Genomic DNA, 25,921 nt, shown 5'->3' with positions numbered 1-25,921 from the left:
AATATGTGTAAGTGGGTTGAGAGCTGGCTCAGGGATAGGAAACAAAGGGTGGTTATTAATGGAGCACACTCGGACTGGGTCACGGTTAGCAGTGGGGTACCACAGGGGTCAGTATTGGGCCCTCTTCTTTTTAACATATTTATTAATGACCTTGTAGGGGGCATTCAGAGTAGAATTTCAATATTTGCAGATGACACTAAACTCTGCAGGGTAATCAATACAGAGGAGGACAATTTTATATTACAGGATGATTTATGTAAACTAGAAGCTTGGGCTGATAAATGGCAAATGAGCTTTAATGGGGATAAATGTAAGGTCATGCACTTGGGTAGAAGTAATAAGATGTATAATTATGTGCTTAATTCTAAAACTCTGGGCAAAACCGTCAAGGAAAAAGACCTGGGTGTATGGGTGGATGACAAACTCATATTCAGTGGCCAGTGTCAGGCAGCTGCTACAAAGGCAAATAAAATAATGGGATGCATTAAAAGAGGCATAGATGCTCATGAGGAGAATATAATTTTACCTCTATACAAGTCACTTGTTCGACCACACTTAGAATACTGTGCACAGTTCTGGTCTCCGGTGTATAAGAAAGACATAGCTGAACTGGAGCGGGTGCAGAGAAGAGCGACCAAGGTTATTAGAGGACTGGGGGGTCTGCAATACCAAGATAGGTTATTACACTTGGGGCTATTTAGTTTGGAAAAACGAAGACTAAGGGGTGATCTTATTTTAATGTATAAATATATGAGGGGACAGTACAAAGACCTTTCTGATGATCTTTTTTAATCATAGACCTTAGACAGGGACAAGGGGGCATCCTCTACGTTTGGAGGAAAAAAGGTTTAAGCGTAATAACAGACGCGGATTCTTTACTGTAAGAGCAGTGAGACTATGGAACTCTCTGCCGTATGATGTTGTAATGAGTGATTCATTACTTAAATTTAAGTGGGGATTGGATACATTTCTGGAAAAGTATAATGTTACAGGGTATATACACTAGATTCCTTGATAGGGCGTTGATCCAGGGAACTAGTCTGATTGCCGTATGTGGAGTCGGGAAGGAATTTTTTTCCCCAAGGTGGAGCTTACTCTTTGCCACATGGTTTTTTTTTGCCTTCCTCTGGATCAACATGTTAGGGCAAGTTAGGTTAGGCTATGGGTTGAACTAGATGGACTTAAAGTCTTCCTTCAACCTTAATAACTATGTAACTATATATGTAACTATGTAACTACACCCAATAAAGTAATTTCCTTGGGTGATTGAACTATAACTCATAAGTAGCACACTTTCTGTTTTGGGGTCATATTTGAGACAGAACTTTATTTTATTCCCTATGTCCAATCACTCATTTGCTCATGTTACCGGCATTTTAAAAACATCGTCAGAATCCAACCTTTTCTCAACTTTAAAACTGCAAAAACTCTTATTGTTGCTCTTATTTATTCTTGACTGGACTATTGAAACTCTCTACTGATCGGTCTCCCTCTTACCAAACATTCTCTTCTCTAATCCATCCTGAATGCGGCAGCCAGAGTCATATTCCTGTCCAGCCGCTACACCGATGCTTACATTCTGTCCCAGTCATTGCACTGGTTACCCATCCATTACAGAGTACAATATAAACATATTGCTCTCACCCACAAAGTTCTCCACAGATCTGCACCACCACACATCTCCTCCCTCATCTCTGTCTATCACCCTACTCATGCTCCCCATTCTGGAACTCATCTAAGACTAACATCCTCCATAATCAGAAACTCCCTCTTCCGTCTCCAAGATTTTTCACCTGCTGCGCAAGTTTTCTGGAATGCACTATATTGAACAATCCAACTGATACCTAACCCCCACATTTTAAACTCATCTCTTTAGACCAGCCTATCACCTCAACTCACGACCCTAACTCTCCCCTTTTCCATCCTTCTAAACTTTCTGCAGAATTCAGTCCCTCCAATTCATCCATCGCCACATCCTCCATGCATCCAGTAGCACTCTGTACCTGTACTTATCCTGGCTGATGACTGGATCATGCAGCTTTATTTGAAATGCCCTAATAATTCTAATGATGGCTGGACCATACAGGACCACACTCTTTACCTATTGTGCCCCCTTGTTTCCTTATAGAGTGGAAGCTTTTGATCACGGTCCTCATTCCTCCTATATCTGTTGAACTATGTGTTACTTTGATATCTTTGGTATAGTAAAGTAATGAAAAACCATGGAAAGCAACAAAGAAACATTTATCAGATGAGTAATGATTTTTTAATTAATTCATGGTATTTTCCTCCTTAGCTTAAAATGTTCTGATATCTGAAACAACTTTAAAAATAACCCGACAGCCGACTTATGCTGCCCGAATCATGGATGTATCAGTGGCTCTATCACTGCAGCCAGGTATGTTTTACTGTCCAACATCGCGGCGTTTCAGAAAGAACCTATATTTATTTAACCCTCTCTCAATATACACACACATAGGGTGTCACTATAGAGAAGTGGGGCGACGACAAGCCACTGATGACCTGCATCAGACTAGTCGGCCCTGTTGTAGATTTAGTTCCCTGCTGCCTTTCAGAAGTATGTTTTCTCTGAAATGTCCAAGAGCGAAACCTACCTGGCTGACATAATGGACCCCAGGCAGCATGTACAGGTATTCGCTGTCAGGTTGTGTCTCTCTTCAGCTACCGCTATCGGCAGCTCATTGTAGAATTACTTATACAGCTTCCATTAAACTTAAAGGAAACATGTCAGCAATTGTTTACATATGGAAATAGAGATATGGTTGTAAAGGCGCTTGTCTCCCAATAAAAATGATACCTTTTTTGTAGAGATCCGATGTGCCAGTCATGAGAAATCGAATGTAGAAGCTATGCGTAAATCAGGCTGAAGAGCACTGGGGCGTGTCAATGCATTAGACAGCTTCCTTAAAGTGCACTGACACGCCTCCACTGCATTTCCAGCCTGATTTTCATATAGTTTCTGCATTCAATTTCTCATGACTGGCACATCGGATTTGTACAAAAAAGGTGTCATTTTCATTGGGGGACGAGCACCTATACAGCCATACCACTAGTTCCGTATGCAAAAGTATAGTCATTGGATCCCTTTAAACAGGATCTGTCACTTTTCCTGACGTCTGTTTTTTGTAAATACTTGCATTCTGAAAACTTAATCCTCAAACATTGTTTTTTTACAACTTTCTGTTCCTCTGTTATTTCCACTAGAAATGTATGAATAATTGACAATTGGGTGTTACCCATTGGGGGTCACTGCACTGTCTGAACTTGTCCAATCAGCACTGATAGTTTATTTATTCATCTTTAAACAAAGAGAATAGTAACATCCAGTTTTCAATTTTTTATTGTTATAAATCTCCAATAGGAATAACAAATAAAATGGAACAAGAAAGGCAAAAGCCAAAGGGGACACTGGTCTCTTCATTTATAGGATTGTTGGGGGGTTCCAAGACGATGCTTCTCCCACCGATCATGATTTTCATATCCTGAAAATTCCAGCACATGGTGGGAATACTCCTTTAACAAGTCACGCCCCAGAGCAGTGAGATGATGGTTAAGCAGATTTTCTGGATTTACACTTTTATTAACAGAAAGATTTTATTATTTTTTTTTTACATTTTTTTTAATTAAAAACGTATTTTTGCCCATGACGGACCATCGTAATGCACGGTCCACGTGAAAGTAGCACTGTTCTGTAAGAAAACGTTGGCACTTTTTTCTCCTTTTCTAGTTTTTCTTTATCAAAGTCTTAGAAATTCTCACAAATACAATTCACAGAAAAAAATAAATAATGTATTTAGAATATGGAGTGGATATTGAGTTCAAGCACTTCAGGATATAAGGCTGGAAAATGTAGGAAACGTCGCAGATATTGCACAGGGTTGAAGCCTGCCTTCTCTATTCCTATACATCACTTTAAATGGGTTCTCCAAGACTGGAAAAATGTCTCCAGGAAACAGCGCCACCCTCATCCACGGACTGTGTCTGGTAATGCAACGCTTTCACTTGAAAACTGTAATGCCAGACCCAACCATTGGATAAGTGAGGCGCTGCTTATAAAAAAAGAAACAATATTTTTCCAATCCTGGGTAACCGCTTCAGTTTTAAAACGTTTCTATGGCGTTGTCGCAGACTTGGAATGTTATTTTCTTGGTGGTCCGGGATATGGAGGAGGAGGAGGATATTGTCGAGGCACTGGAGGAGTCGGAGTATATGGCGGAGGTAAGTCGATAGGATACTCCATCTCATATTCATAGCTGTAAGGTGGAGGCGAAACTGTAGGGAAAAAATAGAGAATGAAAAAACAAATATAAAAAAACACCGTTAACTCAATTCATTTTAACTCGCCAGTCAAACATGGACAAGGCTTTTAAAGGGAATCTGTCCCCCTGGGACGTATATGATCTCTTAATATGGGCATACAGGTAATAAAAATGTTACACTAGTCCTACCTGTATGCCTCATATTAATGGTCTTGTTGCCGAGAAATCTTATATTGTTTCCTTATGCTAATGATTTCTTCCAGTCTCCGGGGCGTGCGGTGCCTGGAAGAAATCCCTGCCTCCTGTCTTCATTGTAATATGACCCCCCTCCCATGCACCTCAGTGTTGGCACCGGAATCCCGCGCCTGTGTCCTGCACTTTCTCCATAATACGTACCTTTTCCTCCTGTTTATGGGCGCTGTATTCAGGGATCTTCTGCGTAGGCGAGTCACGGTGACCTCCGGTGTGCAGTCCGATAAGATGCTCTCCCCACTTCCTCCCTGCACAGTCATTGCTAGGAACCATGTGTACATAGTGATGACTATTCAGGGAGGAAGTTGGGAGAGCACCTTATCGGCATGCACACCGGAGGTCACTGGAGCGGAAGTCACCAGCGCCTGCGCAGAAGATCCCTGAGTCCAGTGCCCACAGAAGGGAGGAAAAAACTATGGCATGTGGAGGGAGTGCAAGGCGCAGGCGCGACAACTGACGTGCATGGGAGGTGGTAGGATTATAATGAAGACAGGAGGCAGGGATGTCTTCCAAGCAATGCACACCCTGGAGCCTAGAAGAAATCATTAGCATGAGGAAAGAATATAACATTTCTCAACAACAAGACCATTAATATGCAATATTTCTATTACCTGTATGCCCATATTAATAGGTCATATTCTTCCTTGGGAGGGGTTGACAGATTCCCTTTAAGCTGGATTCTTACTGGGCATGTTTTTAAAAGAAATAACAGCAATTCTTATCCTTGGCATTTTTTCTGGCATTGCACATGACTACATGTGAAGTTTTTACAAATAATAATAATAATCTTTTTTTTAATTTTTATTATTACATATGGCATCACTGTTACATTTTTGGGAGCAATGGATGAGATGCGATTTATATCTCCAAATTCTATCACGCCCTGTCAAAACTTGTTTCCTCTCTCTTTTTCTGCACAGAAATAAAAAAACAAATAATAATACAATTTTTCTACCCCTTTCCTCCCCTTCAATATCATGATTTGGGAGTTGGAGAGACCTCCGGCCATAGTACATGCCTTTAAAATTCCACTAACATTTCCTGGGCGAATAGGAGATAATATGTAATAGAAGTTTGGGACATTCGTTCATTTTTATTCAGGAGTGAAAAAAGACACACGAGATTCATTTAGAATGAATCTGAGATAAAATATAATAACTCAAAATCACCTTCCATGTAATAGTCATCATATTAAACCGGTGCAGGAAATAAGTGATGGCGCGGCTGCACTAAGAGTGTAAATGATGTATCTGCACTCTTGGTTCTCTTAAAAATAGAAATCGCTCAGGAGGTGATAATGATTATTTTCATCCGCAAATGTTCTCATTTTGCAAATTAAAATTCAATAGAAATTTAGATTGTAAAATGAAATGAAACATCACAAAAAGTTACAGCAAATGCAAAATGTATAACTAAATACAACTGATAATAGAAGTAATTACATGTCCTTAAAATGGGAAATGCTTGAATAATGTTGGAATTAGTAAAAAAAAAAAATATAATCTGCATCTGTTTCTTTTAAAACCATTTCGTCCTCAGCTATCTACTGTGCCAAGCAGTGGCAATTTCTTTAAGAGAACTATGTTTAGCAGCTCTTTGTCACTATAGAATGTACATGGAAAGCAGCCAATCAGTGGTGTGGGCGGGGCTATAGAGAGCTCAGCATTCAGAGCTCTGCTAGATCTGCAGCAGAGAAAACTGTGATTGGATCACAACTGCTGCACCCAGTAACATAAGTGATATATCACTGGAATCAGAGTCTCTGTTCCTACATCATGCTGTCGTTAGATTACAAAGCAAAAACCTACTGACAGATTCAGTGCATGCGCACTGATGTTTTCGGCTCTGCCCACAGAAGGGCATAGCATGGTGAACAGGAGCGAGCTGACGATTTCTATGTGCAGGCGTGGTATTTCGCTTAGCCAATTTGCATGATGGTGTAGGTGACTTGCCCTCCAGGGCTGTGGGGTACCCGGTACCAGGTCCAGCGTTCACAGGGGGATGCCACGGTGGCAACCTGGTCCATGGCCTTGGGCGCCCATGTAAAAGGGGAACAGAATAAAGTTTATGCTCATGATACCACCTGTAGTATTCGGTCAGTGGGGACCGATGTTGCTTTAAGGGGTCCGCTGGGGTGATGTTATGGCAGCTAGATGGTATAACTTCCCACAGGTGAAGTGTGTCCTTAGGGCTCCCAGTGTGTAAATGCAAGATGGTGAATAGTGCAGTAAAGAAGGAGGACACAGGTTTGCAGTCACTTTACCTGGTTTACTGAAGACATTGGGCAGCCACAGTCCAGGGCACCAGATCACAGGGTAGGCAGGGTCCGGCCGGCTTGGAAGTGAATCCAGAGTCCCCTTTACCAGGTGGAGTTAAAAGCCTTCCTCTAGCGCGGTGGTGTTATAGTCCCTTACTGCCTATGACTTCAGATAAGGTCCTCACAGATGTTCTCTGTCACCCATATAGGATAGGACAATACCTGCATGACAGGTAACTCGAGCCTTTTTACAGGTACTCTATCACTCCCCGGGCTCTATATGTTACTGTGTCTTCAGGTGTGTGTGGCGGAAAGGTAACTTGCAGTTCAGCTGTCCTGCCGGTCTCTGCTGTAAATCTTAGAGTTCCTTACAACCTCGGTGGTCCGGCTACCGGTTAGCTGCGCTTCAGAAGGAGGCAGCCTGCTCGTAGCTCGTCTCCCCTGATATCTCCTCTCCTGTGCTTCACTCTCCTGCACGCTCACTGAATGATGTCCTTTCCTTCTGTATATCTCTTTCCAGGGGCTGTAGTACTTCAGACTGCACGGCCCCTTCAGACCTTCTGACACTCTATGTCGGTCTGCTCTCTTCTGTCTCTCTGACAATCTAACCTGTTATGATCTGGTGGCCTAGGAGCAGCATGAGACGTACTCTGGAGAAGGTGGTACCTGTACTGACCGCAGACCCTGAACTTAGCACCGCAACTAGAAGTAGCCGTGGGATGTACCTAACACTCCCTAGACACCTCAACACAGCCTAAGAACTAACTTCCCCTAAAGATAGAAACGGGAAAACTATCTTGCCTCAGAGAAAATCCCCAAAGGATAGACAGCCCCCCACAAATATTGACTGTGAGAGGAGAGGGAAATGACATATGCAGACTGAAATCAGGATTTAGCAAAGGAGGCCATTCTAGCTAAAAAGAAAGAATAGGACAGAGTACTATGCAGTCAGTATTAAAACACTAGAAAATATCCACCACAGAAAATACAAATCTCCACATCTGACTAAAGACATGGAGGGTATATCTGCATCTCCGGAGACACAGCTTGGCTGCAAAAAATCCTTCACAGACAAAGCTGGACAAGACAAAACATGAAAATGCACTGAACTATAAGGTCCAGAGCATGTGGATAGCAAAAACAAAGCCAGAACTTATCTTTGTTGAAATCAACAGCAAAACAGGAGAGACCAGGTATGGATGTGAATCCTCCAAAAACAATGGACAACTGGCACTGACTAAAGAATCAAGCAAGACTAAATAGCCCAGTCCAAATTGCAATAAGTGGACACACCTGATAAATGCTGTGATCCAAAGACAGCAGTACTACCACTCATAACCACCGGAGGGAGCCCAAGAGCAGAATTCACAACAGTACCCCCCCTTGAGGAGGGGTCACCGAACCCTCACCAGAGCCCCCAGGCCGATCAGGACGAGCCAAATGAAAGGCACGAACCAAATCGTCAGCATGAATATCGGAGGCAACAACCCAAGAATTATCCTCCTGGTCATAACCCTTCCATTTGACCAGATACTGAAGCTTCCGCCTCGAAAAATGAGAATCCAAAATCTTCTCAACCACATACTCCAACTCCCCATCAATCAACACCGGGGCCGGAAGATCAACAGAGGGAACAACGGGCACCACATACTTCCGCAACAAAGATCTATGGAAAACATTATGGATGGAAAAAGAGGCTGGAAGGGCCAAACGAAAAGACACTGGATTGATAATCTCAGAAATCCTATAAGGACCAATAAACCGAGGCTTGAACTTAGGGGAAGAAACCTTCATAGGAACATGATGGGAAGACAACCAGACCAAATCCCCAACCCGAAGCCGGGAACCAACACACCGATGACGGTTAGCAAAATGCTGAGCCTCCTCCTGAGACAACACCAAATTGTCCACCACATGAGCCCAAATTTGCTGCAGCCTGTCAACCACAGAATCCACACCAGGACAATCAGAAGGCTCAACCTGCCCTGAAGAAAAACGAGGATGAAAACCAAAATTACAAAAAAAAGGCGAAACCAAGGTAGCAGAACTAGCCCGATTATTAAGGGCAAACTCGGCCAATGGCAAGAAAGCCACCCAATCATCCTGATCAGCAGACACAAAGCATCTCAAATAAGTTTCCAAAGTCTGATTAGTTCGCTCCGTTTGGCCATTTGTCTGAGGATGAAATGCGGAAGAAAAAGACAAATCAATGCCCAGCCTAGCACAAAAGGCCCGCCAAAACCTAGAAACAAACTGGGAACCTCTATCGGACACAATATTCTCCGGAATGTCATGCAAACGAACCACATGCTTAAAAAACAACGGAACCAAATCAGAAGAGGAAGAAAATTTAGGCAAAGGTACCAAATGAACCATCTTAGAAAACCGGTCACAAACCACCCAGATAACCGACATCCTCTGGGAAACCGGAAGATCTGAAATAAAATCCATAGAAATATGCGTCCAAGGTCTCTCAGGTACCGGCAAAGGCAGAAGCAACCCACTAGCGCGGGAACAGCAAGGCTTAGCCCACGCACAAATCCCACAGGACTGCACAAAAGAACGCACATCCCACGACAAAGAAGGCCACCAAAAGGACCTACCAACCAAATCTCTGGTACCAAAAATCCCAGGATGGCCAGCCAACACAGAACAATGAACCTCAGAAATCACTTTACTAGTCCATCTATCAGGAACAAACAGCTTCCCCACTGGACAGCGGTCAGGTTTATTAGCCTGAAATTCCTGAAGAACCCATCGTAAATCAGGGGAGATGGCAGAAAGAATCACTCCTTCCTTCAGAATGCCGACCGGCTCAAGAACCCCAGGGGAATCAGGAAAAAAACTCCTAGAGAGGGCATCAGCCTTAACATTCTTAGAACCCGGAAGATACGAGACCACAAAATCAAAACGGGAGAAAAACAGGGACCATCGAGCCTGTCTAGGATTCAGTCGTTTGGCAGACTCGAGGTAAATCAGATTCTTATGATCGGTCAGGACCACAATACAGTGCTTGGCCCCCTCAAGCCAATGTCGCCACTCCTCAAATGCCCACTTCATAGCCAACAACTCCCGATTGCTGACATCATAATTGCGTTCCGCAGGCGAAAACTTCCAAGAAAAGAAGGCACACGGTTTCATCAAGGAACGATCAGAATTCCTCTGAGACAAAATGGCCCCTGCCCCAATCTCAGACGCGTCAACCTCAACCTGAAATGGAAGACAAACATCCGGCTGACGCAACACAGGGGCAGAAGTAAATCGGCGTTTAAGCTCCTGAAAGGCAGAAACAGCCGCGGAGGACCAATCCATCACATCAGCGCCTTTCTTCGTCAAATCGGTTAGAGGTTTAACCACACTGGAGAAGTTGGCAATGAAACGACGATAAAAATTAGCAAAGCCCAAGAATTTCTGAAGGCTCTTCACAGATGTGGGCTGAACCCAATCATGAATGGCCTGAACCTTAACCGGATCCATTTCTATAGATGAGGGAGAAAAAATGAAGCCCAAAAAAGAAACCTTCTGCACTCCAAAGAGGCACTTCGACCCCTTCACAAATAAAGCATTATTACGGAGGATCTGAAATACCATCCTGACCTGTTTCACATGAGACTCCCAATCATCGGAAAAAATCAAAATATCATCCGAATATACAACCATGAATTTATCAAGATAACTCCGAAAGATATCATGCATGAAGGACTGGAACACAGATGGGGCATTAGAGAGTCCGAATGGCATCACAAGGTATTCAAAATGGCCTTCGGGCGTATTAAATGCAGTTTTCCATTCGTCACCCTGCTTAATACGAATAAGATTATATGCCCCTCGAAGGTCAATCTTAGTAAACAAACTAGCCCCCTTAATCCTAGCAAACAAATCAGTAAGCAAAGGCAAAGGGTATTGAAATTTGACCGTGATCTTATTCAAGAGGCGATAATCAATACAGGGTCTCAAGGAGCCATCCTTCTTGGCAACAAAAAAAAACCTGCCCCCAATGATGAAGAAGATGACCGAATATGCCCCTTCTCCAAAGACTCCTTAATATAGCTCCGCATGGCGGCATGTTCTGGCACAGACAGGTTGAAAAGTCGGCCCTTAGGGAACTTACAACCTGAAATCAAGTCAATAGCACAATCACAGTCCCTATGCGGTGGAAGGGAACTGGATTTGGGCTCATCGAATACATCCTGGAAATCTGACAAAAACTCAGGAATTTCAGAAGAGGGGGAAGAGGAAATTGACATCAAAGGAACGTGACCATGAACCCCCTGACAACCCCAACTAATCACAGACATAGATTTCCAATCTAACACCGGATTATGTACCTGTAACCATGGAAAACCCAGCACAATATCATCATGCAAATTATGCAACACCAGAAAACGACAATCTTCCTGATGGGCTGGCGCCATGCGCATGGTCAGCTGTGTCCAAAACTGAGGTTTATTTATAGCCAACGGTGTAGCATCAATCCCCCTTAAAGGAATAGGGTTCTGCAAAGGCTGCAAGGGGAAACCACAACGTCTGGCAAATTCTAAGTCCATTAAGTTCAGAGCGGCGCCTGAATCCACAAATGCCATGACAGAAAATGACGATAATGAGCAGATCAAGGTAACAGATAATAGAAATTTAGGTTGTACAGTACTGATGGTAACAGAACTAGCGATTCTCTTTGTACGCTTAGGGCAATCAGAAATAACATGAGCAGAATCGCCGCAGTAAAAACACAACCTATTCTGACGCCTGAATCTTTGTCGTTCAGCTCTAGACAAAATCCTATCACACTGCATAGGCTCAGGGCTCCGCTCGGAGGACAACGCCACAGTGTGCACAACTCTGCAAGCGCTGATCAATCTGAATGGCCAGAGACATAGAATCACTCAGACCAGCAGGCGTGGGGAACCCCACCATAACATCTTTAACGGATTCAGAAAGACCCTTTCTGAAAATTGCCGCCAAGGCATCCTCATTCCATTTAGTCAACACCGACCATTTTCTAAATTTCTGGCAATACGATTCTGCCGCTTCTTGACCCTGACACAGGGCCAACAAGGTCTTCTCTGCATGATCCACTGAATTAGGTTCATCATACAATAACCCTAGCACCTGAAAAAAGGTGTCTACATTAAGCAAAGCAGGATTCCCAGATTCCAGGGAAAATGCCCAATCCTGAGGATCACCACGCAGCAGGGAAATAACAATTTTAACCTGCTGAATGGAATCACCAGAAGAACGGGGTTTCAGAGCAAAAAACAGTTTACAGTTATTTTTAAAGCTCAAACATTTGGACCTGTCCCCAAAAAACAAATTAGGAGTTGGAATTCTAGGCTCTAAAGCCGGAGTCTGAACGATATAATCGGAAATACCCTGTACTCTAGCAGCAAGTTGGTCCACACGAGAAACCAATTCCTGAACCTCCATGCCAGCGCCAAACTCCTGAGCCACCCAGAGGAAAAGAGGGAAGGAAAGACAAAACAGACTACAGAAAAAAAAATGGCTCAGCACTTTCCTTCCCTTCTTCTGAGATGCATTTAACTCATTGTTGGCCAGTTGTACTGTTATGATCTGGTGGCCTAGGAGCAGCATGAGACGTAGTCGTAGACGTAGTCGTAGACGTGGAGAAGGTGGTACCTGTACTGACCGCAGACCCTGAACTTAGCACCGCAACTAGAAGTAGCCGTGGGATGTACCTAACACTCCCTAGACACCTCGACACAGCCTAAGAACTAACTTCCCCTAAAGATAGAAACGGGAAAACTATCTTGCCTCAGAGAAAATCCCCAAAGGATAGACAGCCCCCCACAAATATTGACTGTGAGAGGAGAGGGAAATGACATACGCAGACTGAAATCAGGATTTAGCAAAGGAGGCCATTCTAGCTAAAAAGAAAGAATAGGACAGAGTACTATGCGGTCAGTATTATAACACTAGAAAATATCCACCACAGAAAATACAAATCTCCACATCTGACTAAAGACATGGAGGGTATATCTGCATCTCCAGAGACACAGCTTGGCTGCAAAAAATCCTTCACAGACAAAGCTGGACAAGACAAAACATGAAAATGCACTGAACTATAAGGTCCACAGCATGTGGACAGCAAAAACAAAGCCAGAACTTATCTTTGTTGAAATCAACAGCAAAACAGGAGAGACCAGGTATGGATGTGAATCCTCCAAAAACAATGGACAACTGGCACTGACTAAAGGATCAAGCAAGACTAAATAGCCCAGTCCAAATTGCAATAAGTGGACACACCTGATAAATGCTGTGATCCAAAGACAGCAGCACTACCACTCATAACCACCGGAGGGAGCCCAAGAGCATAATTCACAACACTAACCCCTCTTTCCCTCTAAACCACAATATATAGGGGAGTCACCTAGGAATAGGATCAAAAGCTCTCCCTTGTGGCCTGGAGTGTGAACATGTTGTGTGTATGGTGATTACCTGATAAAAGATATCCTTCATCGCTTCCAAATGTCACATCACTCTCCCCGTGAGAAAAGCAATGCTACTGTGATGACCAGGACCCTGGGGCGCCACATAGGCGTCAAACATGTACAGAAAAACAGGAGGACGGCAAGCAGCAGCCGGGAGGAGAGATAGAGAGCACAGAATGGATGCCCCTTGAATCGGACAGACAGGATCAACATACAGCATGGGAGAACTTTAATAGGTTTTTGGGGGGGTGCACAGGGGGAGTCAGGAGGTTATATAACCATTTATGGAATGCAGCACAGGCACTAAATAAGGTGATAGTTCTAGGTGACACAGGACAACACTTGGGTCAGGTTCCCTTTAATATCTTAATAATGGCTGAACATTTAAATAAGGAGTAAATTGCAAAATTGCTGATATTACAAGCTTTGTCCAACAGTACCCATTTATGAAGAGGGGAATATCCCTACAGCTCTTGATGGGATTTACAGCTGTGTGAAAAAGTGTTTGCCCCTTTCCTGATTTCCTATTCTTTTGCATGTTTGTCACACTTAAATGTTTCAGATCAAACAAATTGAAATATTAGCCAACGATAACACAAATAAACACAAACAGCAGTTTTTAAATGAGGATCTTTATTATTTAGTGAAAAAGAAATCCAAACCAACAGGGCCCTGTGAGAAAGTGATTGACCCCTAAACCTAAAAACTGGTTGGGCCACCCTTCGCAGCAACAACTGCAATCAAGCGATTGCGATAACTGCCATGGAGTCATTCACAACACTCTTGGGGAATTTTGGCCTACTAGTCTTTGCAGAGATGTAATTCAGACACATTGGAAGGTTTCCGAGCATGAACCACCTTTTTAAGGTCATGCCACTGCATCTCAATCAGATTAAGGTCAGGAAGGACTTTGACTAGGCCACTCCAAAGTCTAAATATTGTTTTTCTTAAGCCATTCAGAGGTGGACTTGCTGCTGTGTTTTGGATCATCGTCGTGCTGTGTAACCCAAGTGCATTTCAGCTTGAGGTCAAGAACAGATGGCCGGACATTCTCCTTCAGGATATTTTGGAACACAGGAGAATTCATGGTTTAATTTACCACAGGAAGTCTTCCAGGTCCTGAAGCAGGAAAACAGCCCTAGACCATCACACTACCACCACCATATTTTATTGTTGGTATGATGGCCCTTTTCTTCAATGCTGTGTTACTTCTACATTAGAAGTAATGAGATATACACCTTCCAAAAAGTTCAACTTTTGTCTTGTCAGTTCACAGAGTATTCTCCCAAATGTTTTGGGATCATCAAGATGTTTTTTGGCAAAATTGAGATGAGCCTTTATATTCTTATTGCTCAGGAGTGTTTTTTGCCCAGTCTATTTCTTATGGTGGAGTCATAAACACTGACCTTAACTTAGCCAAGTGAGGCCTGCAGTTCTTTGGATGGTGTTGTGGGGTCTTTTGTCACCTCTTTGATGAATCGTCACTGCGCTTTATAGCCTTTTGCAGACTGATAAATCGCAGTTACTTTGTTTCTCATTTGTTCCAGAATTTCTTTGAGTTGCGGCATGATGTTTAGCTTTTGAGGATTTTTTGGTCTACTTTACTATATATATATATATACTCCGCTTCCCAAATAATGTGATAAACCACAGCTAATTTATGGTGGCAATCACTTTTTCACACAGAGCCCTGTTGATTTGGATTTCTTTTTACCTTAATAGGAAAGACCTTCATTTAAAAACTGCATTTTGTGATAACTTGTGTTTTCTTTGTCTAATATTTCAATTTTCTTGGTGATATGAAACATTTAAGTGTGACAAACATGCACAAGAAGGGGGCAAATATTTTTTCACAACTGTATATGGTGGCACAAAGTATATATTATCAAGACATCTAGAGGCAATATTTTCTGGGTATCTCCTTCTACCTGAATAAGAACTGATGGCGTTGATATGTGTTGCTCTAATCACTCCCACACGGGTTCCTCGGCTGCTCTTCATGCACATGCAGATACAGATGGCAATTCCTGCAATTACCCCCATGATAAAGACAATTCCAAACACTATTCCAGCTATCGCTGTGCCCCTGAAATGATAAAAAATAGCATCATGTTACATAATAATAAGTACACACTATACTAACAATACCTACGGTGAACCAGAAATTAAGAGATTGTCCAGCACCTCTAAGTAGGCCATCAAAGTCAGATCGGTGTGCGTCCAACAACTAACTCTCCCACTGATCTGTTTTTGTATCTCCGTCTGTGGCCAGAACAGCTTCATACAATGTGCTGTGGAAGTTCTCAGGTACTGCAGCTCTGATCACATTTACTTTAAAAAGAGCTGAGTTGTAGGTCTTGAGAACGGCCACCATGGAGCTAGGCTCTTCTGACTTTGCACACTGTGAACAACTGGACGCAGCGAGAGCTGCAAACAGATGATCTGTGGGATATTGAGGGGTGACAGACTTCCCACCCAGATCTGATATTGATGACCTATTCCATTATCAATATACAAGTGCTGGGTGACCCATTTTATATCCACAGCCCAGTACAAAACCCTCTAACATACCAGTCTCTTGAATACCACCACAAACCGTATTCTGCTGAGAGCACCTTGGAGAAGATGCACAGAAATTTTTTTTCCCAATTTTGGTAATAAAACATATATTATAAAATTCACTTGATGAAGTCAACAAGAGTGTCCCCTTGGCCCGTCAGGTAGGTATACATGAGTATAGCCATTTCTCTATGCAGAGACGTCATGGAAAAATACGTTTTCGAGACAACACGTTCCATCAGCAGTATACACCGGGCAATACTCCCAAGGTATAAAATCCATGATGGCTCCGACATGATGTGAGCAAAGCCATAGCAAATGGAACAAAATGTTTTTTGAGCCATTTGGGCTAATATAAGAGTAGACCCGTCCTCGAACCATACTCCCCATACACAGGGCAACACATTCTACGAGGGAGGGAATCCTGGTGAAGTTACATTCCCATTGTCACGTCTTATTTTCTTCGCTGTGAAACACGTTGTACAGTCCCAGAATTGGGCTATTTATATGTTGATGAGAACAACGGCTGAATATCACAAGGAACAGAGGAAAGGAAACAGCTTCTGAATGTTGCCTGTGGGCTACAGACATCTTAATCCAGTGATAATTACTCACTAGGATACGGAGGCGTTCTGCTGGTACAAGCATTATTGTAATTCTTTCTACGGTAAAACAGACGCTTCTTGTCACTGCGCTCTTAAAAGTAAATTTGAGACTTGAACTAATTTCTGTTGCGATAAGTCAAAAAAGCATTATTCCCATATTGTACATTTACGGCGAATGTGGATATGGAATAAATGTACAAAATGGGAATAGCCCATTCATGTAACTTTTATCCCAGTTACACGTTCGCTCATCTCTAGTTATTTCATCTAGTATTGTTATGGTATATTGCTAGGATATCACAAATTTGACAACTGTTTAGACTCCTCTGGCGGAGGCTTATCTTAGAGAGGACAAACGGAGTCTGAAATGGAACATCCCGGATCTGTCACTGCCCTGACATCAGACATTCTGGATCTTTAAACCCCTGGCTTCAGACATCCCAGAACTTTCACTTCCACGACATCAGACATCCTGGATCTGTCACTCCCCTGACATCAGACAATCTGGATCTTTTACTTGCCCGACATCAGAGATCCCGGATCTTTTAGTTCCCCACATCAGACATCCCGGATCTTTTAGTTCCCCGACATCGGACATCCCGGATCTGTCACTCCCCGACATCGGACATCCCGGATCTGTCACTCCCCTGACATCAGACAACCTGGATCTTTCACTTCCCCGACATTGGACATCCAGGATCTTTTACTTGCCTGACATCAGAGATCCCGGATCTTTTAGCTCCCACATCAGACATCCTGGATCTGTCACTTCCCTGACATCAGACATCCCAGATCTTTCACTTCCCAAACACTGGACATCCTGGATCTTTCACTTCCCCTGACATCAGACATCCCGAATCTGTCACTTCCCTGACATCAGACGTCCTGGATCTGTCACTTCCCTGATATCAGACATCCTGGATCATTCACATCCCTGACATCAGACATCCTGGATTGTTCATTTCCCCGGCACCGGACATCCATGATCTTTCACATCCCCATCATCTTTTGGTGGAGAGTCAGGAAACCCCCACACACATTTGACTAGCGTCGGCCAAATCAACCGATATTTAATACTTTCTAATGACATCCCCCACACTGCTCACAACATTTCTCAGGCATTTTGATCCTGTATTGGAACATAATGGAGGAATGTGGAGGTACAGTAAGGGATCATAGGTTTTCCCTGTTTCGGCTATATTCTGCTCTTTCGGAACCACAGCACAGTGATGTGCATATAGTGTTAGAATAGGAATTTTATTGTGACGCCCAGGAGACCGGGGTACCCAGCACCGGACCAATGGGGTCTGTCTCTTGAGGGGTATGTCACGGGTGGCTTGACCCGGTGCTGTGGCCTCAGGCAATGCACAGTGTAAGGGTATCGTGAGGGAACAGGCACTTACTTGATCAGCAGCAGGTTCTCCCAGCGGCGATGATCCCGATCCTAGATAGATGGCTATTGTCCAAATGAAAGACTGAGGCACTGAAACATTTAACCAGTTTACTTCAACATAAAGGGATTTACAACCAGTCCTGTCACCGGAGTCTGTATGGGAACTCTGAGTTACTTTGACCCTGCCGGGGTCTTCGCCTCTTATTGCACGCAGTTTCTGTGTGGCCCTGCTGCTGTATGTGAACTGGCTGCCGGCCCAATCTGTCCCCTCCGGGTCCTGGTTCGACGGGCAACCCGAGTCCTTTTATCTGCTTACCCCCTTCAGGAGTACCGCTGAACTCTGTGTCTGTTGCTGCGTCCGGCCCTAGTGAAGCTGATATCACCTCACGTTTTTCCGGTTGCTGTATTATATATAATGAATACAGTCACGGATCCGGTATCCGTCTTTGCGCCTGTTCTGGGTAGTGATTAATGCTACCCGGTTCTCACAATGTCCTTTTTCTCCGTCCCTTTTCTCCTCAGGCCGGTGATTTGGGCCTGGAAACCGTCATAGGGCTGTTAGAAATTCAGCTGTATGACCTCTCACTTTCAGCTCCTTAGCCCAACTGCCAGTTCTTCTCTCAGACCAGAATGGATCAAGGGGAGTCTCTGGAGCTCCCTCTTCTGGCCGGAGGTGGTAGTGCAGTCTTGCTATTTTAGTATTTGTATTTAGTGTCAGTAACTGTTTTTGTGGCAAATACCCCTAGGGGTGCCACATTCCCCCTTAGTTAAGAACAGTACTCTGGGACTGTGGGACGATAACATTTTGAAATAACAATTAATATGTACAGAGTCTTAAAAATGAAAAGTTACAAAAACCACTCAAGGAGTGTAAAAAGTCACTTCAAATAGCGTCCATTAATACAGTTCTATCCTTGAAGGTACTAGGAAAGGCACTGCACTTTGTGTCCAGGAATTTAGTTCCATTTTTCCAACAGAGTTGTCAATATAAAGTCTAAAGAAAGTTCAAAAAGAGCAAAAAGCAAAGTTCAAAAAGCAGTCTTTCCGGAGCTTTGATTTAGTGCCTCCGGGCTGATAAAAAGTTCAAGAATATGCAATAAGTTCATACAGACAAGTCTCTGTAGGTACTGGGCTTAAACGTTGCAGAATGATAACAATGACTATAGTTTTATAGTTGGTAATCCGCATACCTGGCCGGTAATTGACCCTAGGTACTACGCTGTGATCTACGTAATAGCGGTGTCTCTTCATGTGGTGTACTACTCTCTACTGCGGATGTAGTATCTGCCCGCTCTGCTAAAGATAATTCCACGACTATGGAATCGGCAAGTCCACCGTGAATGGGATTACTCTGATCAGGAATCTGTTCTTCCTGACCTGGAACCTCCCGTAGTACGGGGTCAGCCTCTTCCTGTCTTGGGACTTCTGGTATTGGGTTCGGTGTTGGGTAAAAGGCCACCATGGGAACCACTACTGCACCATGGTATGTTAGTAGGGTTTTGGGAAAGTCTCCTATACAGGTGTGATACACTTCCTCTTCTTTTTCCTTTACTGGTTGAACCTGTATGGGTTGAATAACTTCTGGTTCTGGCTGGACAACTTCTGGCTCTTTTAATGCTTCCGGACATAATTTAAGATTGTCTCTTGACACTAGTACAGATGTTAAGCCCCCGTTTTTGCTAATGAGGCACATTTTAGGATTATCCATTCTTGTTGGTAAAACTGTGTAGGGTACGGCTTCCCACTGATTGTCTAGTTTATTGGTTCGACGATTTCTCTTGAGCACTTGGTCACCCGGTCTTAATGGGGTCGCTAGAGCATTCTGGTTGAAAGTTCGCTCTTGTCTTTCTCTAGTTTGTTGAAGGCTTCTTTCCACACTCTCTTGCACTTGGCGATACTGCTTTTGCCGTATGATATCCCAATTGGAGTCTTGGACTTCTGCGTCTGGTTTCAGAATTCCCATTTCTAGATCGATTGGTAATTGGCCGGGTCTTGCACGCATAAGGTAAGCTGGGGTGCAATTGGTGGAGCTCACCGGGACATGATTATACAGATCCACCAAGTCAGGCAATTTCTCTGGCCATTGATTCCTTTCTGTCTCAGGTAAAGTCTTTAGTAGTTCTATTACAATATGGTTCATCTTCTCGCATAAGCCGTTTGTTTGTGGATGATAGGCCGTCGTCCGGATCTTTTTGCAACCATACATATTACAGAATTCTCTGAAGATCTCTGATTCAAAGGCTGTACCTTGGTCGGTGAGAACCTGTTCCGGATATCCATGGGGTCTACAAAAGTATGTTTGGAACGCTTTGGCTGCTGTTTTTGCTGTCAGATCTTTTACGGGTACTACTACCAAGAAGCGTGAATAATGGTCCACGATGGTCAAGGCATAGACATAGCCGGACCGGCTTGGTGTCAACTTCACGTGGTCCATGGCTACAAGTTCAAGTGGTTGTTTGGTGATTATGGGCTGCAGTGGTGCTCTTTGGTTCTTTTGATCGTTTCTTCTGAGGTTGCACGGGCCACAATTTCTGCACCACTGTTCGATTGATTTTCTCATCCCGACCCAATAAAATCTTTCTCTTAGAAGTACTTCTTACTTTTTCCAACCGAAGTGACCAGCACCATTATGGTAAGCTTCGAGGACCATCTTGACTCTTGTTTAGGCACGATAATCTGCCAAACCAATTCATGTGTTTTCGGATTGGTGTACCTTCTACAGAGCTTCCCTTGATACAGGAACATTTTGCCTCTCTCTTTCCAGAGTTGATGCGTCTCTTCTGGGGCATCCTCATCGAGATATGCACTTTGCTCAGTTAACAGTTCCTTCACCAACTTCACAGCCGGATTGCTGTCTTGGGTGTCAGCCCATCTATGGTGTGCTAACGGATTAAAATTCACCTCTTGTTGTTTCTGATAGGTACTTGACTGATGATGTTTTGCCTTGGGATGATGGAAGGCTGGTAGTTCAATTTCTTCAAGCTCCCCCGTTTCTTCTTCTACATCTCTCAAGTGTGGCATCCGAGATAGGGCATCGGCATTTCCATTCTTGCGACCTGCTCGATACTTGATTATGAAGTTGTAATTAGATAACCGGGCTATCCATCGCTGTTCTAACGCACCTAATTTGGCTGTGTTCAGATGGGTCAACGGATTGTTGTCAGTATAGACAATAAATTCTGCAGCAGCCAGATAGTGTTTGAAACGTTCAGTCACAGCCCAAACTACTGCCAGTAGTTCCAATTTGAAGGAGCTGTAATTTTCTGAATTTCTTTCAGTTGGCCGGAGCTTTCTACTTGCAAAGGCGATGACTTTCTCCCGACCTTCTTGCTTTTGTGACAGCACCGCTCCTAGTCCCACATCACTGGCATCGGTGTAGAGGATGAAAGGTTGATGGTAATCTGGGTATGCCAGAACCTCTTCTCCGGTTAGTGCCTTCTTTAGTTGTTCAAAGGAGTCTTCCCTTTCATCGTTCCACTGAAAAGGAGGGTTTCGGTTTGAAGGTTTCTTCGTCTGCCCTACCAAGGCGTCTTGCAAGGGTGCTGCCAACTTGGTAAATCCTTTTATAAGTCTGCGATAGTAACCCACCAATCCCAGGAATTGCCTCACTTCTTTTGCGTTGGTAGGTCTTGGCCAATCCCTTATGGCGCTTATTTTCTCGGGATCCGGTGCTACTCCCTCCGAACTCACGATGTGTCCCAGGTACTGTACCTTTGGCTTGAGAAGGTGACATTTGGATGGCTTGATTTTCATGCCATACCTGGATAAGGCTTCGAACACTTCTGCCAGGTCTTTTAAGTGTTGTTCGTAAGTCTTTGAGTAGACGATCACATCATCTAGGTACAGGAGGACGGTCTCGAAGTTCTTGTGTCCGAGGCAGCATTCCATCAGCCGCTGGAAGGTACCGGATGCGTTGCAGAGTCCAAATGGCATGCGATTAAATTCACATAGACCCATTGGTGTGGTGAATGCCGTCTTTTCCTTATCTCTCTCAGCCACAGGGACTTGCCAATACCCGCTTGTTAAGTCTAAGGTGGAAAAATAATTAGCAGATTTCAAAGCAGTCAAGGACTCTTCTATCCTAGGCAAGGGGTAGGCGTCTTTATGGGTGATGTTATTAATCCGCCGGTAGTCTACGCACATTCTCATGGTTCCGTCCTTTTTTTTGACAATCACTAGAGGGGCCGCCCAGGGGCTACAGCTGTCTCTTATTACCCCGGCCTGTTTCATCTCCCTCAGCATATCTTTTGCACATTGATAGTGAGCGGGCGGTATGGGTCTATATCTTTCTTTTATTGGGGGATGGTCACCGGTGGGGATTGTGTGTTCTACCCCTTCTATCCATCCGAAGTCCAATGGGTGTTTACTGAAGACTTGTTCATATTCCGTCACTAGCCTATACACCCCTTGTTTTTGATGGGTAGGTGTTGAATTTATGCCCACGTGTAGCTGTTGGCACCAATCCTCCAATTCTCCATCTGAGCCGTTGACTTCCACCTGACAGGTTGGTTCTAAGGGCTCAATGGTTGTGATGGCATTGTTGTCAACAGTATATAGCTTTGCCACTGTAGCATACCTTGGCAAAGTGACCTCTTCCTCTCCACAGTTCAAAAGTCGTACCGGCACTCGTCCCCGGTGTACCTCGACTACCCCTCGTGCTGTGAGTATAGTGGGCCTGCTGTCAGTGTACACTGGTTCTATTAAGGCTTGATAATCTCGTCCCTTAGTACCAATGGCTGCTCTACACCATACCAGCATTTCTGTTTTTGGTGGGATTACAATAGACGTTGGATCACTTACCCTCACACTGCCGATTTCTCCACCTGCAACTTCTACCTGTTGCCTTAACATCAATACTTTTATTTCCCTCCGGAGAACTCTCTGCTGGTAGGATTGGGCAGTTTCAGCAATTTGCTGTAAGACAGAAATAACTTCGGCAAAGCAGTTCTCTAACACATTCATTCCTATCAATACAGTTGGTTCACAGTTCCGCCGGTCAACATCAACAACAATTATACCCTGTTTCTTCAATTCTACTTTACCAATCTTTATGGTCATCTCCCTGAATCCTAGTTTCGGTACCAACTTACCATTACTGGCCCATATATCTAGTTCAACATCAGAGGGCCCTTTATCAATATCTGCATCAGCCCAGTACCTCTTATAAAGGATATACGGTATAGATGAAATCTGGGAACCTGTGTCCAGCAAAGCGTTGAGGGGAATTCCGTCCAGCACGATAGGGATAATGGGTCGTCCTCCGATGTACCTGTCGTGCCAGGGTGTTGGGCCTTGAAAGTTCATTCCTGTGAAGCGGCCCGCATTCCCAGGGGATTCCCGTTTAAATCACAATCTCGTGCAAAGTGGCCTGGCTGCTGGCAACGGCGGCAAATGGGCTGTCCATCCGGTTGGTAGCGGTCGTGGGGTCGTCCTCTCCATGTCGGGTATTTCCGGGGTCTCATCCATGGAACATCCTCTCTACGGTTTGCCAACTCCATCTTGGGTCCTCTCATCTCCTGCATGGTTTTAGCCATTGAAGCAACAACATCAGTTAAAGAGTCAAGCTTTTGTTGAAGAGCCTCATTAGTACTAGACACCAGGGGCTTAGCAATGGCCCCGGACATAGCTGATGTCACTGGCACTCCCTGTTGTTGAGGTGCCTATGCCATGGGTTGCGCAGGATCCTGATCCCGAGGTGCCTCTGCCAGCTGGAGACGTATAGCGCTCTCCTTTAATTGGGCAAATGTCAATTCAGGGTTCTTAAAAACAAGCATGCTCACATGCCCCCGGTGAGAAGGGGTGAAGAGTCCCTCAATAAATTGATCTCTTAGCAGTTTATCCGCTCCGGTGTTAAAAATGGTTTCAGCCAGTGTAAGTGATTTAAGGGCTTCCTGCAGGTTTAAGGCAAAGTCTCTCACGCCCTCATTAGCTTTTTGTTTGCAATTAAAGAATTGTATTTTAGCTTTGTTGCTGGCAGTGGTTTCAAATGTAGCTTTTAATCCAGCAAATATGCGTTCAACAGTGCCTTTTAGATCAGCTGCCCATGCTGTGACTTCTCGCTTAGCATGGCCACTTAACTGCATCATCAGGAGACTAACACGCTGAACTTCACCCACGGGGAACATGTCAAAATGGGCCAGCATCTTTTCTCTGAAATCGTCAAGGGTATTAGGCTCACCTTCATACATTGGAAGCCACGGGCCACCCGGGGTATATGGCATCAGCACCGGCATGATGGGCGCCACTCCTTGCACCGCTGCGCTGCCGGACTCTCTATTGACACTCTGTCTTTCAGCTGCATTAGCGTCGACGTCTCCGTGCTGCGACATACTGTGCCCCCTTAGTTAATCCGGACCCTTCCGGTCCTCCGCTTCCGTCGGGATAGTGTAGATTCGTTCCGCTGTGCAGCAGGATTGGTTTCCCCTTGCTCTGATGTCAGAGCGCTCAGCTTGGTGCCGCCCACAATGACACGCCCCCTGCTGCTCCCGCCCGCCACGCGCTCTGTGATGGCGGATTCTGAAGTTTTTCAGTCAGACTGAGGCTCAGGTGATGGCGTAGCTCAATTAACAGGTCTTGTGCCTAACGGTTATGAGGTGATGGCGGCCATCTTTACTCCATTATAACCAAAGGGGAAAAGTCACTTTCAATAGTTTTTAATGGGAAATGGAATTTTCTTTAATAAAGTAAATTTTCAAGATTTTTCATCCAAGTTTTCACAGTTTTGGGCTCCAATCACGGCACACAATACCCGGTATACGGGCTGGCTGTATCCTGTTCGTGACGCCAATTGTGACGCCCAGGAGACCGGGGTACCCAGCACCGGACCAATGGGGTCTGTCTCTTGAGGGGTATGTCACGGGTGGCTTGACCCGGTGCTGTGGCCTCAGGCAATGCACAGTGTAAGGGTATCGTGAGGGAACAGACACTTACTTGATCAGCAGCAGGTTCTCCTAGCGGTGATGATCCCGATCCTAGATAGATGGCTATTGTCCAAATGAAAGACTGAGGCACTGAAACATTTAACCAGTTTACTTCAACATAAAGGGATTTACAACCAGTCCTGTCACCGGAGTCTGTATGGGAACTCTGAGTTACTTTGACCCTGCCGGGGTCTTCGCCTCTTATTGTACGCAGTTTCTGTGTGACCCTGCTGCTGTATGTGAACTGGCTGACGGCCCAATCTGTCCCCTCCGGGTCCTGGTTCGACGGGCAACCCGAGTCCTTTTATCTGCTTACCTCCTTCAGGAGTACCGCTGAACTCTGTGTCTGTTGCTGTGTCCGGCCCTAGTGAAGCTGATATCACCTCACGTTTTTCCGGTTGCTGTATTATATATAATGAATACAGTCACGGATCCGGTATCCGTCTTTGCGCCTGTTCTGGGTAGTGATTAATGCTACCCGGTTCTCACAACGTCCTTTTTCTCCGTCCCTTTTCTCCTCAGGCCGGTGATTTGGGCCTGGAAACCGTCATAGGGCTGTTAGAAATTCAGCTGTATGACCTCTCACTTTCAGCTCCTTAGCCCAACTGCCAGTTCTTCTCTCAGACCAGAATGGATCAAGGGGAGTCTCTGGAGCTCCCCCTTCTGGCCGGAGGTGGTAGTGCAGTCTTGCTATTTTAGTATTTGTATTTAGTGTCAGTAACTGTTTTTGTGGCAAATACCCCTAGGGGTGCCACATTAGCAATCCTTAAAGTAGCTGTCCAGGCTTAGGGCTCAAGTCAACAGTCACTCTATGTGAATCCTCATAGGGTGCACAGTGCGATCTGTCATGATTTTCAGGTGCGAGCGCAGGGAGCTAGTGGTTATATGACTGCAAGTAAGAGATTTTCATACTTCTGGACACATTCTGACTAGACTTGTCCGGCCTCGCTCAATACACTTGTATTGAGATAGGCCTCCACGTCTAGTCAGCACATGACCGCTGGTATGCAAATCATATCCAAAACACAGTACAAGACACACTGGAAACTCCAAAAATAGTTGCTGCACAAAATGACTGTTGCCACCGATCCCATCTGCGACGTCTCCTGTTTGCCTCCAACTATGTTATGGATACAATGAAGCTGATGATTAATGAATGCTGACTTCAATCTGTTCGTCTTTTGGATTACTTTTTAGACTGTAACCTGC

General features: G+C 44.4%; 1 protein-coding gene across 2 annotated transcripts in view; it reads right to left on the bottom strand.

Moving 5' to 3' along the window:
• Positions 1-3,345: 3,345 nt before the first annotated feature.
• Positions 3,346-25,921, bottom strand: part of CYYR1 (cysteine and tyrosine rich 1) — a 183,732-nt gene continuing 161,156 nt past the window's right edge. For both annotated transcript variants that reach the window (XM_069760865.1, XM_069760866.1), the window contains 2 exons: positions 15,164-15,321; positions 3,346-4,293 (listed from right to left, as the gene is read on the bottom strand). In XM_069760865.1, the coding sequence (XP_069616966.1) occupies positions 4,160-4,293; positions 15,164-15,321 (292 nt within the window). In that variant the 3' untranslated portion in view covers positions 3,346-4,159. The remainder of the gene's footprint in view (positions 4,294-15,163; positions 15,322-25,921) is intronic.

Source organism: Ranitomeya imitator, chromosome 3, assembly GCF_032444005.1.
Source record: "Ranitomeya imitator isolate aRanImi1 chromosome 3, aRanImi1.pri, whole genome shotgun sequence".
Taxonomy (NCBI): Eukaryota; Metazoa; Chordata; class Amphibia; order Anura; family Dendrobatidae; genus Ranitomeya; species Ranitomeya imitator.
Note: the sequence above shows the minus strand (reverse complement) of the source record. Positions and strands in the feature narration are given on the sequence as shown.